General features: G+C 41.3%; 1 protein-coding gene across 4 annotated transcripts in view; it reads right to left on the bottom strand.

The window, feature by feature from the left end:
- The window catches only part of LOC139226791 (E3 ubiquitin-protein ligase rnf213-alpha-like), a 165,936-nt gene that overhangs the window by 94,160 nt on the left and 54,286 nt on the right, over positions 1 to 17,490 (bottom strand). For all 4 annotated transcript variants that reach the window (XM_070857804.1, XM_070857806.1, XM_070857805.1 and 1 more), the window contains 10 exons: positions 14,841 to 14,939; positions 13,159 to 13,281; positions 12,867 to 13,056; positions 10,910 to 11,083; positions 10,673 to 10,801; positions 8,207 to 8,823; positions 6,924 to 7,083; positions 5,236 to 5,453; positions 1,755 to 1,892; positions 205 to 369 (listed from right to left, as the gene is read on the bottom strand). In XM_070857804.1, the coding sequence (XP_070713905.1) occupies positions 205 to 369; positions 1,755 to 1,892; positions 5,236 to 5,453; positions 6,924 to 7,083; positions 8,207 to 8,823; positions 10,673 to 10,801; positions 10,910 to 11,083; positions 12,867 to 13,056; positions 13,159 to 13,281; positions 14,841 to 14,939 (2,013 nt within the window). The remainder of the gene's footprint in view (positions 1 to 204; positions 370 to 1,754; positions 1,893 to 5,235; positions 5,454 to 6,923; positions 7,084 to 8,206; positions 8,824 to 10,672; positions 10,802 to 10,909; positions 11,084 to 12,866; positions 13,057 to 13,158; positions 13,282 to 14,840; positions 14,940 to 17,490) is intronic.

The following is a 17,490-nucleotide window of genomic DNA, read 5'->3' as shown; positions in this document are numbered from 1 at the left end:
CAACAAGGGTTGGCAGATTAGACTGGCAAGTAGCCTAATGATTCAAACACAACTTGAATTTTACCAGGCTGCTTACGAATACACATACATCAGCACTTAAAAACCAATGAGTGTTTCAGCGCTGTGCTTCCTACTCTCCATGAAACTAAAAGCTAAGTCACTAAACCACATGGATGTAGTGAATGCTTTGAGGTAGCTAGTTACCTCTACGAATCTTTCCACTTCTTCTCGTCCATGATCTCCCTTGCCTGACATCAGCATGAGTTTGTTCTGCAATTCTCTCAATTCTTCAAGAGTGTAACTTCGCACCTCCTCACTGTCATCGTGCACTTCGGACAGATTTAATACGATAGCTGACCTTAATGAAAGCTGTAAAATAAAATAAAAGATTAGCAACTCAGCTCAAATCAGCTTTTACCTGTTGCTTTAAAAACTATTAAAACCATCTTTAAATGGCTACAATCCATACCCCAGAATATAGCAATGATCTCATATTTCCAGAAGCTTGCATTTACCAGGTTCAAGATTACATGCATATTAAAAATGCAACCTATTTCAAATGGTTAGATACTCATCTAGCTTTTCTGATGCATGGTGCATTTCAATCTCGTGAATGTGCAAAATTTCGGAGTTGGACAGATTTAGGTGTAGTGATCTCAAAAATAATTTTTAAAGTTCAAATAACAAGCGAGCTTTATAACCATAAAATAAAAATATTTTTGGTTGTAATGGCCTATGAGACTGGATGACATTAAGGAAGCAAGTAGTGAAAAACAAAAAGTAGCCTGGAAAAGTAGAAGCCCAGAGAGCAGTATGTCGGACAGGATTGGACGTAAGCTAATGACCCAGAAGTTACCAATGAGAACCATAGTTTTTTCTGTCATTTTCTGTCCTGTAAAGGCTCTCTCAAGTCTATATAGGAAAAAGCATAAGAGAGATTGGTTTCCCTACTTGAGGTAATCAATTATTGTTCAGAGGCTTCGGAAGAGTACTTGAACGGCACAAGCATAAGAAATAGGAGCCGGCGTAGGCCATAGGCCCCTCGAGCATGCTCCGCCATTTAATACGATCGTGGCTGACCTGATCATGGACTCCGGCCCACTTCCCTGCCTGCTCCCCATAACCCTTATTGGTTAAGAAACGAAAGCGCTACATATCAACAGAATGCCTATGCATTAGCCAACTATTGAACAACAGAAGCTTACTTATATATACACACCAGCATCTTATACTAGGCAATTGTTACAGCAGCACATTATAATAGAGCAAATGTCCACCAAGGTCATCAGTTTTGTAATTGTAATTATTACTGTAATTTTGGATCAACAGCCAAACACACAAAGTTCAACAATGGCAACTTGCTTCATGCAATATCTTGTATTTGTTTCCATATCAAAATTTGTATCGGTTTTTTAAAAAAAGAGCAATGAAAGGACCAGCAATTAACCTCAGGAAGGCTACAAAAACAACTATAAAATCCACTAATTTCTTCAGGATTTTCTATTAAGACTACTACAATAGGCTTAAAGTTTGTTTATTAACTGGGTTATAAAATCAAGTCAACAAGACCTTATTTTCCAAACTCTGGAAACTTAAAAAAACAATGTTAATACTTATGAGCACTTCACTATAGAGAATCCTGCACGTTGCAACACGCTTACAGTATAATGGAGTTATACTATCAGAGGGAACAGTGTAGCAATTTATTACCATGCAGCTTTAAAAAAAATATTTTACAACAGCCTTTACTGTACCTTGTTTTTCTCCTGAGAACTGATGATATAGATTCCATTGCTGTTTATGGCTGAAGCCAGCGAAAGGGATGACAGCTCTACAGACCCATGGCTTTCCTTCACAGTTTTTAGCCACTCCAAATGTCGAGCTGAATCTCGCTGAAAATGGGAGAAAGAAAAGGAACTGCCTTCAAAATGCATTTGCAAACAAAGTAACATCTTGGATAGGACACCATTGGTCCATCTCACTCACTCTTCTAAACCTCGCATCAGTTTCCTTATTGTTATTCAGCAAATAATAAACCACTATCCCTTTGCAAATACAAATTCAATTGAGCTTTAAAAAAGATCTGCCACGGTTTTCCATTCCATCACCTCTGCTGATAATTCTCCAATTATATCAATCTCTTACTGAAAAAAAGTGCTGCCCAAATGTCTTTATTTTTCCCTTCAACATCTTTAACTTCATACCGTGTCACTTAGACCTCAAACCCTGCAACTGATAGAAGAACTTGCCTGGATCCAAATTCTCCGTATCAATAAAAAGATGGAAGGATCTATCAAGTTAACCCTTTTCAGCCTCCCCTTCACCAAAGAGTAAAACCAAAGTTTAAAAAAAATTCATTCCTGGGATGTGGGCGTTGCTGGCAAGGCCAGCATTTATTGCCCATCCCCAATTGCCCGCGAGAAGGTGGCGGTGAGCCATCTTCATGAACCGCTACACTCCGCGTAGCGAAGGTACTCCGTTCCATTAGAGGGGAAATTCCAGGATTTTGACCCAGTGACAACGAAGGAACAGCGATATATTTCCAAGTCAGGATGGTGTATAACTTGGGAGCAAAATTGAGGTGATGGTGCACCCTGCTGTCCTTGCCCTTCTAGGTGGTAGAGGTCGCGGGTTTGGGAGGTGTTGCCGGAGAAGCCTTGGCGAGTTGCTGCAGTACATCTTGTAGATGGTACACACTGCAGCCACGGTGCGCCGGTGGTGGAGGGAGTGAATGTTTAAGGTGGTGGACGGAGTTCCGATCAAGTGGGCTGCTTGGTCTTGGATGGTGTCAAGCTTCAAGTGTTGTTGGAGCTGCACTCATCCAGTCAAGTTAAGAGTATTCCATCACAATTCTGACTTGTGCCTTGTAGATGGTGGAAAGGGGAGTCAGGTGGTGAGACACTCGCCACAGAATACCCAGCCTCTGACCTGCTCTTGTTGCTACAGTATTTATGTGGCTGGTCCAGTTTCCTGTCAATGGTGACCCCCAGGATATTGATGGGGGATTTGGCAATGGTAATGCTGTTAAATGTCATGGGGAGGTGGTTACACTCTCACTTGTTGGAGATAACCATTACCTGGCACTTGTGCGGGGTGAATGTTACTTGCCACTTATCAGCCCATGCCTGAATGACCTCCAGGTTTTGCTGAATGAGGGCATAGGGTGCTTCATTATTTGAGGAGCTGCGAATGCAACTGAACGCTGCCATCAGCAAACATCCCCACTTCTGACCTTATGGTAGAGGGAAGATCACTGATGACGCAGCTGAAAATAATTAGGCCAGGACACTGCCCTGAGGAACCCCTGCAGTGATGTCCTGGGGCGGAGATGTTTGGCCTTCCAAAATCCACAACAACCTTTCTTTGTGCTAGGTATGACTCTAGCCAGTTGAGTTTTCTCCCAGATCCCCATTGACTTCAATTTTTAGGGCTCCTTGATGCCATGCTCGGTCAAAAGCTATCTTGATGTCACCTCACCTCTGGAATTCAGCTCTTTTGTCCATTCCTGGACCAAGGCTGTATCGAGGTCGAGAGCCGAGTGATCCTGGCAGAACCCAGACTGGGCATCGGTGAGCAGATTATTAATGAGTAAGTGCTGCTTGATAGCACTGTTGGCTGCAACTTCCATCACTTTGCTGAGAATAGACTGTTGGGGCAGTAATTGGCTGCATTGGATTTGTCCTGCTTTTTGTGGACAGGACACACCTGATCAATTTTCTACATTGTTAGGTAGATGCCAGTGTTATAGCTGTACTGAAACAGCAGGATTGGAGCGCGGCTAGTTCAGGAACACAAGTCTTCAGCATGACAGCCGGGATGTCGTCGGGGCTCACAGGCTTTGCTGTATCCAGTGAATCAGCCGTTGCTTGATATCATGTGGAGTGAATTGAATTGGCTGAAAACTGGCTTCTGTGATGGTGAGAACCTCAGGCTGAGATGGATCATCCACTCGGCACTTCTGGCTGAAGATGGTTGCAAACGCTTCAGCCTTGTTCTTTGCACTTGCGTGGTGGGCTCCCCCATCATTGAGGATGGGGATATTCATGAAGCCTCCTTCTCCTGACCATTCCCAATTGGATGTGACAGGACTGCAGAGCTTTGATCTGATCCGTTGTTTGTGGGATCACTTAGCTCTGTCGATAGCATGCTGCTATAGTGTATACCATCTTTTCTCATAATTCAGCCCTCTTATCAATGTTGGCTCTGTGGTAGCATGATCGCTTAAGTCAGATGGTCATAGGCCCAAGTCCAACTCCAGAGAATTGAGCACATAATCCAGGTTGACTCTTCAGTGCAGTAGCCAAGGAGTTGCCATCTTTTAGATAAGATGTTAGACTGACATTCCATCTGCCTTCTCAAGTGGACATAAAAGATCTGACAGCACTATTTGAAGAAGAGCAGGGGAGCTCTCTGTGTCCTGGCCAATATTTATCCCTCAACCATCACTAAAACAGATTATCTGATCACTTATCTCATATCAGTTTGTGGGACCTTGCTGTGCACAAATTGGCTGCTGCATTTGTCTCCATTACAAGTGTTTGCACTTTAAAAGATATTTTAAAATTTGTAATACAGTACTGCAGAAAGACACAATGATTAAAACTGTCTGTGGTCTGATTTTCCAAAAATTACCACCAGTCAAGAGGCCATAAGAACTGATGTGAAAAATAGGAAGACCAATACTAGTGCCACAAAGGACACTTTTGTAAAGCTGGGGTTACAATGCATTGTTGAGGCAAGGTAAAAGGGAACTTCACTCTTTCACCTGACCTAGGGGTATTCAGAAAGAAAAATGTTCCTATACACAACATAAGCATCCTTCAACTCTAGGTCAAAGTATTCCTCAAACCATCATTTCCAAGTGAGCCAATGCTTTATCTATTTCCAACTCAGGATTAGTTCTTAATATCAATAGGATAAGTAATGGTGGAATTGTTAAGTTCATGAGCAAGTAAAAGCTTGGATATCAACACATTTAGGACACCTAGAATTCATAGAAAAGGAATGCTCTTAACTAAGAGGTAAAATTCTTGAAATCACAATTTGGAAATACCCTCTCTTAAGGCTTCAGTAGACTTGTGTAATAGACTCAGACCCATGGCTACAAACAGGAAAAGGCTCAGAAGTCATACTTAAGCCAAATGTATTTTTTAACATTCACTCTTTAAATTAGGTTTTCCATCATTAGTATAATAAAGCAAAATCAACATTGTTGAAAATTAAAATTTGATTTACCAGCTTCTTCAAAAGATCACAGTCATTTTCTAAAGCATTCCACAACTTCTGCAGGCAATGCATGAAGTCAGTGAAGTTGGTCTTTGGCTTCAGTTCAAAAAGTAATGATGAGTAGCCTAATACAGCATCATGAAAGCAAGCCACACGATCCACATCAAGGTCATTTTCACCAGCTGAGATTGAAGCCAGGTCAACAAACACTTTCAGTTCATTTACATCTGGTAAAGAAGAAACAATGGAGAAACGGTCATCGCGTATCACTTACTTGTGTGTTCATCACCAGAGAAAATTCAGCATCATTAAATATATAATAGGTGCTCAAAGCTTTCTACAAAAAATGTTTTTTACTCTACAGTTGAAGAAACCCTAAAAAGTAATGAAATCATGAACAGATTGCACATATTTCAAATCCATACCACATTTTCAACTATTCAACTCGTGGCTTTGTGCCAGTAGCTCATTGGGTAAAGGCCTGCACCACAAGCACACGCTGATTGCCCTACTCCCTTGAAGCAGTACCTCCTGTGACACGTCACGTCCCTTGTCTCTGGCGGTCTAGTATGTCAAGATCCAGACCTTGTGTTATGGCATAGTTGTGCAGGACACAGCCCATGATGACTATCCTCGCTATCCTCTCTGGGGCATATTGGTGCACATCCCCAGACCTGTACAACTGCCTCTTCAGCACTCTTGATAGTCCTCTCAACTGCCTGTCTGGTGGATGCATGTACCCGATTGTACCTCTCCTCTGCTTCGGTCTTGGGACCAGAAAATACATCTTCAGCCAAGCAGCAAGGGGTAATCCTCATCACCAATGATCCATCCTTCAACTGGGTCCTCACCCGGTGAGCATGCATGTGATAACCAAGTTGTGCATATTGAACGCATCGTGACAGGCCCCCTCAATGCAGAATGTGTAGCAGGGCGTTGCCGATCATCTGAACAATGAGGGAGTTGAAGCCCTTTCTGTTCATGTAGCTTTGTGGATTCTGAAGCAGAGCCTCGAGTGCAACATACATTCCATCAATCTCCTCCAGCACCAAGGAAACCAGAAGTCCTGCAGAAACTCAATGTCTTTGATCCATTGTGGGCATTCCAAATCTGATGAACTACAGAGCCCTACGGAACAGGCAGTCAGTTACACGCCCTCACTACCCCTGGACTAATCCCGCATAGGTCCCCAGAAAGATCCGGACATGTAGAAGTTGAGGCTCTACAGTTAAGCTCTGCTGCACATGAACCTGGGCTTTAAATCGCAGTTAACTCCTCAGACATCTCCTGAAATGTCAATCGAAACCTATACATTCGCTGGGCCAGTTATGTGCATGTGGAGTGCTGTCTCCGCTTGTGATGCTTCCTGTACCTGGTTCTCTTCCTCCTCCTCCTCCTCCTCCTCCATTATAATAGCAATTAGCAGTAGAGCCAGCAAAAGAACCATTTTTATTTCTAAAATGGATTGTAAAAACAGCTCTGAAATAACAGGATGAGAATGGCTTCAATGATTCCAGGACCAGCTGATTAGTTCCCATGAAGTGCAAAGATGTCATTACATTTAACTTAAAATAATAGCCTGTTCACTTTCAAATTCAACCACCTCACAAAAAACTGATGACAAAAATCAAACCAAATTTCAGAAATAATACAGAAAATAAATCACACATAGCTTGCAAAACCTTTACTTTATTTACCTTCCAATGCTTCTTTGACCCAGTGTACAAATTGCGGTCTTAGAGTAAGCTCTTTCAAACATTTCCTGCGAGGCTCTGTCATTTCCACAAGACGGTTTTTGGCATCTATAAGTTGCTCATCTATGCGGTCCAGCCTTTCGTTCTTACAGGAGTCATCTGTCTAAAATTACAAGTAAAATTGAGTACCATCTGATTTTAAATTGAACTATAAACTGCATTTCCAACTTTTGTCAACAGGTCAAAGCACTAAATACAGTTGTGTGCGATTTTAGGATTTAATCAGTTTTGCTAAGGAGAATCCAAAGGAGCAAAATAAGTAATACATTAGAAAATTAAATAACCATTTTGCAAAAGTCTTAAATGAGAACATTATTGGTCCAGTTCCTTTTCTGTTAGATCACAACTACAGTACTTCTCATCCTCCTCAAATCCTTCTCTCTCCAGGGACACATCAAATTTCCTTCACTTGTTCCTTATTCTACAACCGCTTATCATTTGTGAGAAAAAGTTCAGCCTAACTTCTTTTCTTAGTTTATAAACTTGTCCCCTGGTATTCGAACCCTTCACCATGGTGAATAAATTGTCTGGTTCAACTTTTATCAATTCTTTTCAGAATCTTGAAAACTTCAAATTAACTATCTCATGGCCCAACTTTAACCTTTCCTCGTAAGTTAAATACACTCAAAATGTTCATACTGCTGCAATGGTTCCCTAGGATTGTCCCAGATTTGATGCTAAGTAGCAGTGGTATTGCTGCTGTAGGTGTCAGTGCCTTTGGATGAGAGGGGAGAAAATTGAATAGAATTCTGACTCCTGACTGTTTAATTTCTGTGCGATGCCTATTGGGAACGTGCTTGTGTGGACATTAGGTGCGAACGGGATTAGGCTTGGTTACGATGCTCTCCTTCTGCCAATACTCACCTTCAAGGCTCAGACACAATATGACAACCACATCCTCTTCTACGTAAACTTTTTCCATGGCTTTAACTTCAACAGTTGGGTGCTTTTGAACTATTTATTTATTTATTTATTTATTTATTTTTTAAACAGTTGCTTAAAGTATATTTTTCCAACTTTTGTTTGGGTTGCAGGCTATAATCTTTTTGAATTTATCAACTACTTGGCAGCACCACAGCCGAGGCACAAATGAACAGTGGTCACTTGAATTAGGCATTGGAGAGAGTCTGGTTCTTTGGAACCATAGCCCACAGAGAAATCAACACCTTTTGGAGAAGGGGAGAGGAAATTAACAGAAAAGGCAAGATTGAAATATTCACACTTACCATGTTTAGTAGTGTTTTCAGAACACTGAAAGGCTCAGTAAGTCTCAACACACTCTGGGTGTTCATGATTATTTGGGCAGATTCAACAGCCAAATGTAGCTGGTGGTATTCCCGAATTTGTTGGATTCGTTTGTCTATCCAGTTGTCTTTAGTATTCATCTCTATTCCACACATAATCTGGAAATCACTCTTTAGATCCTGATATTTATCAAGATAATCTTTAAAGATGGTGTTGACCTCTTCAAATGTAAGACTTCCCTCCTTCACTTTTTTAAAAACTTGTTTGTACTCGTCCAAACATGGCTCCCATATCTGGGTACAAACTTCTTCGAGAGACAGTAATAAAGGCAACTCTGGTGCTTCTTTACCTGCAGTTACATCTTCCATACACAAGCCTTTGGCCTCTTTTTCCCAGCACATTTGTAAAATGTGGCTATCTTTAAAGCAGTGAATGTTTTTTGCCATTTCTTTCAGCTTTTCACTTAAAGTGAAGTAAGTAACCTCTGTGTGGAATGGTTCTGAATGTTCAGTGCCAATCTGCTTTACGATCACCAATTCACTTAGTGCCTTTAATCCAACATCAGCTGCAAATGTTTTTTCGTGTTCTTCAATTGCTGCTACAATTAGAGAAAATGAAGCTTAATCATCCTTTTGAAAAAAGTGTTTTGCTCAGCAGACTAATTGAGGGTAGCTAATGTAACACTACTTTTTAAAAAAGGAGAGAGAGAAAGAAAACGGGGAATTATAGACCGGTTAGCCTGACATCGGTAGTGGGGAAAATGCTGGAATCAATTAATAAAGATGTAATAGCAGCGCATTTGGAAAGCAGTGACAGGATCGGTCCAAGTCAGCATGGATTTATGAAAGGGAAATCATGCTTGACAAATCTTCTGGAATTTTTTGAGGTTGTAACTAATAGAGTGGATAAGGGAGAACCAGTGGATGTGGTGTATTTGGACTTTCAAAAGGCTTTTGACAAGGTTCCACACAAGTGATTAGTGCAAAATTAAGGCACATGGTATTGGGGGCAATGTATTGATGTGGATAGAGAACTGGTTGGCAGACAGGAAGCAAAGAGTGGGAATAAATGGGTCCTTTTCAGAATGGCAAGCAGTGACTAGTGGGGTGCCGCAGGGTTCAGTGCTGGGATCCCAGCTATTTACAATATACATTAATGATTTAGATGAAGGAATTGAATGTAATATCTCCAAGTTTGCAGATGACACTAAGCTGGATGGCGGTGTGAGCTGTGAGGAGGATGCTAAGAGGCTGCAGGGTGACTTGGACAGGTTAGGTGAATATACTGCATCTGCCATGCATTTGCCCAATGTGGATAAATGTGAGGTTATCCACTTTGGTGGCAAAAACAGGATGGCAGATTATCTGAATGGTGACAGATTAGGAAAAGGGGATTTGGAACGAGACCTGGGTGTCATGGTACATCAGTCATTGAAGGTAGGCTTGCAAGCACAGCAGACAGTAAAGAAAGCAAATGGCATGCTGGCCTTCATAGCGAGGGGATTTGAGTATAGGAGCAGGAAGGTCTTACTGCAGTTGTACAGGGCCTTGGTGAGACCACACCTTGAGTATTGTGTCCAGTTTTGGTCTCCTAATCTGAGGAAGGATGTGCTTGCTATTGAGGAAGTGCAGCGAAGGTTCACCAGACTGATTCCCGGGATGGCAGGACTGACATATATATGAGGAAAGACTGCATCGGCTAGGCTTATACTCACTGGAAATTAGAAGAATGAGAGGGGATCTCATAGAAACTTATAAAATTCTAACGGGACTGGACGGGTTAGATGCAGGAAGAATGTTCCCGATGTTGGGAAAGTCCAGAACCAGGGGTCACAGTCTAAAAGATAAGAGGTAAGCCATATAGGACCGAGATGAGGAGAAACTTTTTCAGAGTTGTGAACCTGTGGAATTCTCTGCCATAGAAAGTTGTTGAGTCCAGATCGTTGGACATATTCAAAAGGGAGTTAGATGTGGCCCTTACGGCTAAAGGGATCAGGGGGTAGGGAGAGAAGGCAGGGGTGGGGTACTGAGGTTGCATGATCAGCCATGCAGGCTTAAAGGGCCGAATGGCCTGCTCTTGCACCTATTTTCTATGTTTCTATGTAAAACCATATTCTACAATGTTTTAAGCATCATTATGAAAACAACATGGATTATTAGGGAGAGCCTTGGTTTAGAATTTTTCCAAAGCAACAAAGACTGGAACTGCAGCGAGCAAATTTTAAAGAAGAAATGAGGGAACAATGCCCTCCTATAAAAGCGCCCATCTCCTACGGCTATAGGTGTGAAAGCAAGCAGCCTGCTCCCAATGACCAGTCACCAGAGACCAAGATCAGCCTCACAAGATGTCTGCTGTTGCCGCTCCATATAGGTCAGCTGTGGCTGCGAACCCTGAAATCCAGTCCTCTGATTTAAGATTTAAATCAAAATAATGCAAAAAGGTGGTACCTTTCACAAACTCATTGATTTTTCTACACATTTTCAAGAGACTGTCCATCCAATGATTTTCCTCATTGAATGCATGTAGTTCATTTTGTCGCCAAGTCAACACATCTCCTACGTTTATCCCATCTCGTTCTGTTTAAAAAAAAACTTCTGCCTTAAAATTTTTTTAGTAGTATCCTTTAGGAATTTTCACATGGAAGTTTTTTTTTAAGTGCAACAATTTATACAAAAATGACTTACTTGTGACATGTAAAGCTAGAAAGTGGTTCTTCTTTTTTAAGATCCACTCCAAATGTTTTACTTTTATGGAGCCATCTAGAAGTTTGTTCATCACATCCAAGAATACGGAATCTGCTAATGCCATCAAATGTCTAGCTTCATCTGACAGCTGATTAATGAGCTTGCAATCCATTCCTATTCACAAAAATATAGTATGAAATTATACCAGATGAACAAGAAAATGGAGACAAAACAACAAGGCTGATTTCAGTGCATAACAGTAATATTAAAAGGACAATTTGATCAAATTGAATGTGTTGGCATATTTAGCTTTGTTCAGGAATACTGCTACCTCAACTCCTATCTGAAGTTAAAATATAACATGTGAAATACACATAAAACTGTTTAGACAACAATGCTGCAGGCATTCGAAGATTAGGACAAGCATTTTGAAATTGATGTAGAACTAGAGGAAGCCTGGTGATGAGCGTTCAGAGTTTTGAGCAAATAAGGGCACAGCACCAGCATCTAATTAAGTTACAATTTATGGAGGGTGGAAGCAGGCTTGGAGAACGATGGAGAAGTTGGTGGAAGATGGTATTGGTGACAAAATGGATGTGGGGAAGAAATCTAAACCACAACAAGCAGACTTGGCTCAAGGTGGTTGATGTCGTTAAGAGAGGCACACAGGAGGTGAAAGAAAGCCAAAAAGGATGTCTTCAGTTTCATACATTAAATTGGAAGACATTTTGATTTATGCGAGGCTTGCTGGCAGACTTGTTTTGGATAGTCAAGAAATAGCTTTGAAAAAGAGGGAGTGGAAAAGTAAATGTGCATATCACCAGCATACACAAGGAATCTAACCTTGTGCTTGTGGATGATGTTACCAAGGGACAGCTTTTAGACAATGCTGAGATGGGTGAGGAAGGATAGACCCCCGAGGTACACTAGTGGTGATATGCAGGCAAGAGAAGAGACTCTCCAAGATACATTTAGTCATCCTTGGGATAAGTTTGAAGGGAACTGTGAGAGACTTTATCAGAAGAGAAGAGTGATCAATGATGTCAAAAGCAGTAGCTATATACATACAGCATATATAACCAGGGATAGAAAACTACAGTTATCACAGAATATGTCATTAGTGATTTTGACTATAACAATCTGTGGTAAGGCAGGACAGAAACCAGCTTACAGGGTCTCAAATGGAGTAGCAGGAGAAGTAGACACAGTACAGCAAGGCAATGTAGGACCAGGACTTGAGGAAGTCAAAATTTGAGACTGACAATAACTGGGGAAAGGGAGAGGTTTACGGCAGGTTTTATCAGGAGGGGTTGACAACAGCGGTTTGGAAGAGGCAAGGATGATGCAAGAGGATAAAGATAGATTTGCTAACTGTGACAAGCAGAGGGAAAAGTTGGATGAAAATAAGTTAGGAAAAAACAAGTTGAGTCAAGGGAGCAGATGGTCATCTTCAAGAACAAGATGGTGAGAAAAAGGGGGAAATTGGAGAAAATTATGGCATAAGACTGAAGTAAGGATGTTTTGGAAGAGGGAAGGAGCAAGGGATTGGAGCCAAGAGATGGTGGTGGGGGAGAATGGCCTCAATCTTGAATATAAGAAATCCGTAAGTAGTTCAGGCTTAAGAGGTAAATTTCCAATATTACACTCCCAATATGCAAGGCTTGAAGCTCAAAGTCAAAACATTATCCCTTAGGAATGTGGTAAGATGGAGGAAGGGCGACACAATGCAGGAAACAGTTGACAGTGGTGGAAAAAAAAGTTCCCATGAGCAGAATTGGCATATCTTTTACACTCATCAGGTGTCCAGCAGCTCAGATAGTCTTTGCCCCATACACCATCCTTTTTAACAGCCAGGGTACTGAGCAAGACAGCAGCCAGGGGAGAGTGAATTGGAGTAAATGCCATCCGCGATTGTTTCTACGTAAATTAATGAAACATAGTAAAATTTTTGCCATACCTTGCAATTTAAAGATAGTCTTTGCAGCTGACCAATCAAGTAAATGGTGGACAACTGAATCGAAATCTTCCAAAAAGCTTCCATGGCAGTCTTTATGCCAGGATTTTTCAATTATTGTTGACAACAACTTTCCAAATTTGCTCAAATCATAACGCATCAATGTATTTAAAAGTTGAGCCTCAGACTTGTTCTAGAAGGGGTAAAATATAAATGTAACGTACAACGTAGGAGCCAGTCTTTGAAAAACACAAACATTAACCAATTTTTAAGAACTGTTTTATACTGCTGATACCTGGCATATAGAATGGACAGCATCAAGTGCACAGTCCTCAAAGCATTTTGCAACCAAAGGCTGCAAGCTGCTTAACTTCTCAATCTCATGGCAGTAGATTTCTATCTGATTGTACGGTCTTTCCTGATGAAAAGATAAGGAATGTTATTATTTTGTATTGTCCCACTCAACCTGGAACAGGATTGCAAAACGCAAAAGATAGCAGTTAATGCTAAATTAAGTTCCTGTATAACATTGAGGATATTTCAGCTCTCCTGCTGAAGAATCTGTACAAAGTGGGTGCAGCATAGATAATTCAAGCCCCAAAAAATCCAAGTCTGCTAACTTTTCAGGAACAGTTCACAAGTTTTATTCTTTCTAACCAATGGGGGGGGACTGCAGTCAGAGGCTTCCTGCGGGCAAAGGCCTCCGACCAAATTTTTTCTTTTTAAAACGAAAGTATCTGGTGGTCCCAGAGGAACGTACAATTGCGGTCGGAGGCCTCCATTTGCTGTGCAACATACGAGAACATGTCTTCCAGTTATGGATGCATATCCTGGGATCACATGGGCCTGGACCACCAATGAACATCTAGTATTCTCACTGATAACGGAAACTCCATTTGTACGAGTTCCCATTACTATCAATGAGAATACCCCCAATAAACACCGAAACAAAAAAAAGTATCTCACATTTAAAATTAATTGAAATTGAATTTAATTAAATGTTTTAAAATATATATATATATATTTTCTAATGTTTTAAATATATTTTAATAAGGTTAATAACTAATGGACAGGTTTTGTTAATGTAAAAATTAGTGATTAAATTTAATTTTGCTATATGTTAAAACTCCTCCGCCTGCTTTTACCAGATGTAAGAGTTTGAAGGACATTCGCTGGGCAAGAAGCCCAATTTCTGCTCCGCGGATGTCTTTCTCCCGGGGATGCGTGCGATCCGTCAAAAGAAATTGACAGATCGCAAAAGTCAGTTCTCGGCGCACGCGAGAACCAGCATTTGTGAGGCCTCTTCAGGTGTATGCGCACATCCATCGTACGCAACCGGAGAGGCCGCAATTTTCGACCCATTATATACATTGTTTCCAACAGATTAACTATAGTAGCTGGTAGTTCTACAAAGCTGATATTAATGTTACTCGTCAGAAAGTAATACCTCACTACACAAGGGCATGATTATGAAGTGCACGACTTCTCAGTTAAGATTCTTTCCCTCTCCAAGAATATGCTTTAAACATGCAGAGCTCTCAAAATGACTCAATGGGTAAACGCACCATGTGATATGCTAGAGTCATACAAACCAGGAATGCCTCAGGATCAAGCATTGGTCTGTGTCGGGTTACCTGGACTCTGTTGGTGCAACACTACAACTGGCCACTGCATTTTGATTCCAATTTCCACTGTTGGGAAGTGCATGAGAAATATCAGGCGAGAACAGAGTCCTGCTTCACTGTTCTACTCCCTCCCTTATCACTGCAGTTGAATAGCCTGACAACATTCTCCACCCATGTGTGCAGCTAGGCAATATAACAAAGCGCTGCTAGCATCAATCGAATTGCACCCAGTATTAGTCACTGCATTTGGGATTGGCAGGGATAAAATGGGAACAGAAAATTCTGCCAGTTTAGTAGACTATCTTAACAACATTCCTTTTTTTGACCTGCATTTAGATACATGATACACTACCTCCTTTATTCTCCCTTCCAAATCACTCAAGAGTCCTTCACTCCAAATGGAAGTCCATTCTTTATTTCCAAAGTCCAAGGTCAAAAGCGTGACCCACACCTTTATAAATGAGTAAAGAGAGAATACTTTATTCAAATATAGCTTTATTTGCACATGTCTAAACACGAGTCACTGCAAAGTTAATCAGAGTGACAAGAGACTGTGCAAATCAGGGCATGCTATCATGCAACAACTTGCATTGATATAGCATCTTTAATGTAAAATGTCCCAAAACACTTCACAGAAGGGTAGGGGGGAGAGCAGGCACTGGGCCAATGGAGGAGATATTAGGAGGGGGTGACCCAAAGCTTAAAGAGGTGTATTTCAAGGAGGATCTTAAAAGGAGAGATATGTGGCAAGGTTTAGGGAGGAAAAGCCAAAAGAATGGGCTAAGCAGCTGAAGCCATAGCCAACAATGGTGTGGAAAAAGGAGTGGGGAGGTAGGAGAAGCCAGAGTCAGTAACAGAATCAGGAGTGGGAGGGGTTACAGAAATAGAAAGGAGCGAGGTCATGAAAGGGAATTTACACAGGAGGATGAGAATATTAAATGAGTCATTAAAGGACTGGGAGCCAATATAGGTCACTGAGGACACGGGTGATGTTGTAGGAAAGGATTTGTTTTGCAGAATTTTGTATGAACTGAAGTTTGCGGAGGTTGGATTTGGGAGGCCAGCCAGAAATACCCGAGACTGGAGGTGACAAAGGCATGTATAGTACGGGGTTTCAGCAGCTGATGGACAAAGGTAGTGGTAGAGGCAGGCGACATTACATAGATAGAAATAGGCAGGTTTTGTGATGGAGACGACATGGGGTTGGCCGCTCAGCTCAGGATTAGATAGGTTGCGAGGCAGCGGAGAAGTCAACATGTGTTGGAGAAGTAAAGTTGGATGACATGAGTATGTATAGAAGCTGACCTCACGCTGTCGATGATGATGCCAAAGGGAATCGTGTAGATGAGGAAGAGAAAGGGTTAAGGATGAATCCTTGGGGGACTCCAGAGGTGACAGTGTAGGGGTGGGAACAGAAGTCATTAGTAGAGGTTCTTTGGTTACAATCGGATAGGTAAGAGTGGAACCAATAGAACAGTCCCACTAAGTTGGACAATGTACAAGAGACATTGGAGGAAGATAGTATAGTTGACTTTGTCAAAGGCTGCAGAGAGGTCTGCGGAGGGATAACTAATGCAGCACCATCACAGTCAAGTTCAATGTCACTTACATATCTTAAGCTACAAACTGTATAGTTTTGGGGTTCAAATTTTCCAAACAAAATGATTTTATACCTGCACCATTTGTATTGAATGTATTGTAGCAGAGGCAGGAGAACATATGGATTAACACTGGTTTGATATTGAGGGAAATAAGTATAGGACACTGGAATCAACATCAGGCTTCATTTTGATGTGTGCAGTAGAGAACAGTTCAGCTGAAGGGTACCCTTTATGGGCAGATAGAAAGAGAATGGTTGAAAGAGGTAGTTTTGGGAGAAGTAAAAAAATATCTGATTATGTGACAGATGACAATTATACAAGACTGAAGAGCAGATAAGAGAAACCGATTTCAGAGCAGTGCAACGGCAAGAATATCAGAAATAAACACAATAGCCACATATCTAATATAAACCATGCAACTCTTTCCCAGATATAGAATCATACACATTTTTATGAAAACAGGCCCTTCAATCCATTATGACAGCCATTTTTCTGAAACCCCATACCATTTGCATTTTTAATTTTTCAGGAACTTATCTACTTCCCCAGTAAAAAGCCAATATGGATTCTGCTTCCACCGTTTCTAATAGGGCATCAGATGTGCCAATAACCTTCAACTTAAAACTTTTTTCCTATCACTCCCTTACGCTGTCAATGATGATGCCAAGGGGAATCATGTAGATGAGTTCTTTTGATGATCTTAAATGTATCCCCTTTAGTTACTGATTCACTGACCAGAGACCAGAGATAATAAACAGAACGCTCACGACTGGAATAATGTGCAACGGGTTCTCTCACAGGAAGGGAAGGATGGAAAAGTCAATTGAATGAAATATTTCGATTTTGCCATTTTTACTTTATTGAAAACTTTCATAATTGTGAATACTTATTAGATCTCTTAAATTTCTCTGTTGTAATGAAAAGCCTAGTTTCTACAGGGTCTCCTCAAAATGAAAGCTCATCATCTGAGTGAATCTTTTCTACACCTTCTCCACGGCTTTTACATCAATAATTTGTATTGGTTTTGCATCACAAGTTATGTTCTTGTACTCAATAACCTATTTCTAAACTTAGGACCTATATTCAGGTTATCGCCCCTTTCGCGCTGCGCTTCCTCTTGGGGGGCAGGAGCAGGGCGCAAAGCAATGTGAAGTTCTCAGTGCTACGTGTCGGCGCGTAGACAAAGCCTTCCTCTTCATTATAGGACCACCAGGGAGTGGAGTGCCTTGGTAGCAGCCCTGCACACCAAGCGGAGTGCTGGGCTGCAAGATCATGGCACGAACTCCGCGACCGAACAACAAGGTGGCTGTAAGTCGGCCATTTTCCCTCCCATGCCGCACCTCCCCTTTAATTATCACCCTGCAAGAGACCTACAGCTTGTGGAAACTTCAGGGGGTGCAA

This window comes from Pristiophorus japonicus, chromosome 16 (genome assembly GCF_044704955.1).
Source record: "Pristiophorus japonicus isolate sPriJap1 chromosome 16, sPriJap1.hap1, whole genome shotgun sequence".
Lineage (NCBI taxonomy): Eukaryota > Metazoa > Chordata > Chondrichthyes > Pristiophoridae > Pristiophorus > Pristiophorus japonicus.
Note: the sequence above shows the minus strand (reverse complement) of the source record. Positions and strands in the feature narration are given on the sequence as shown.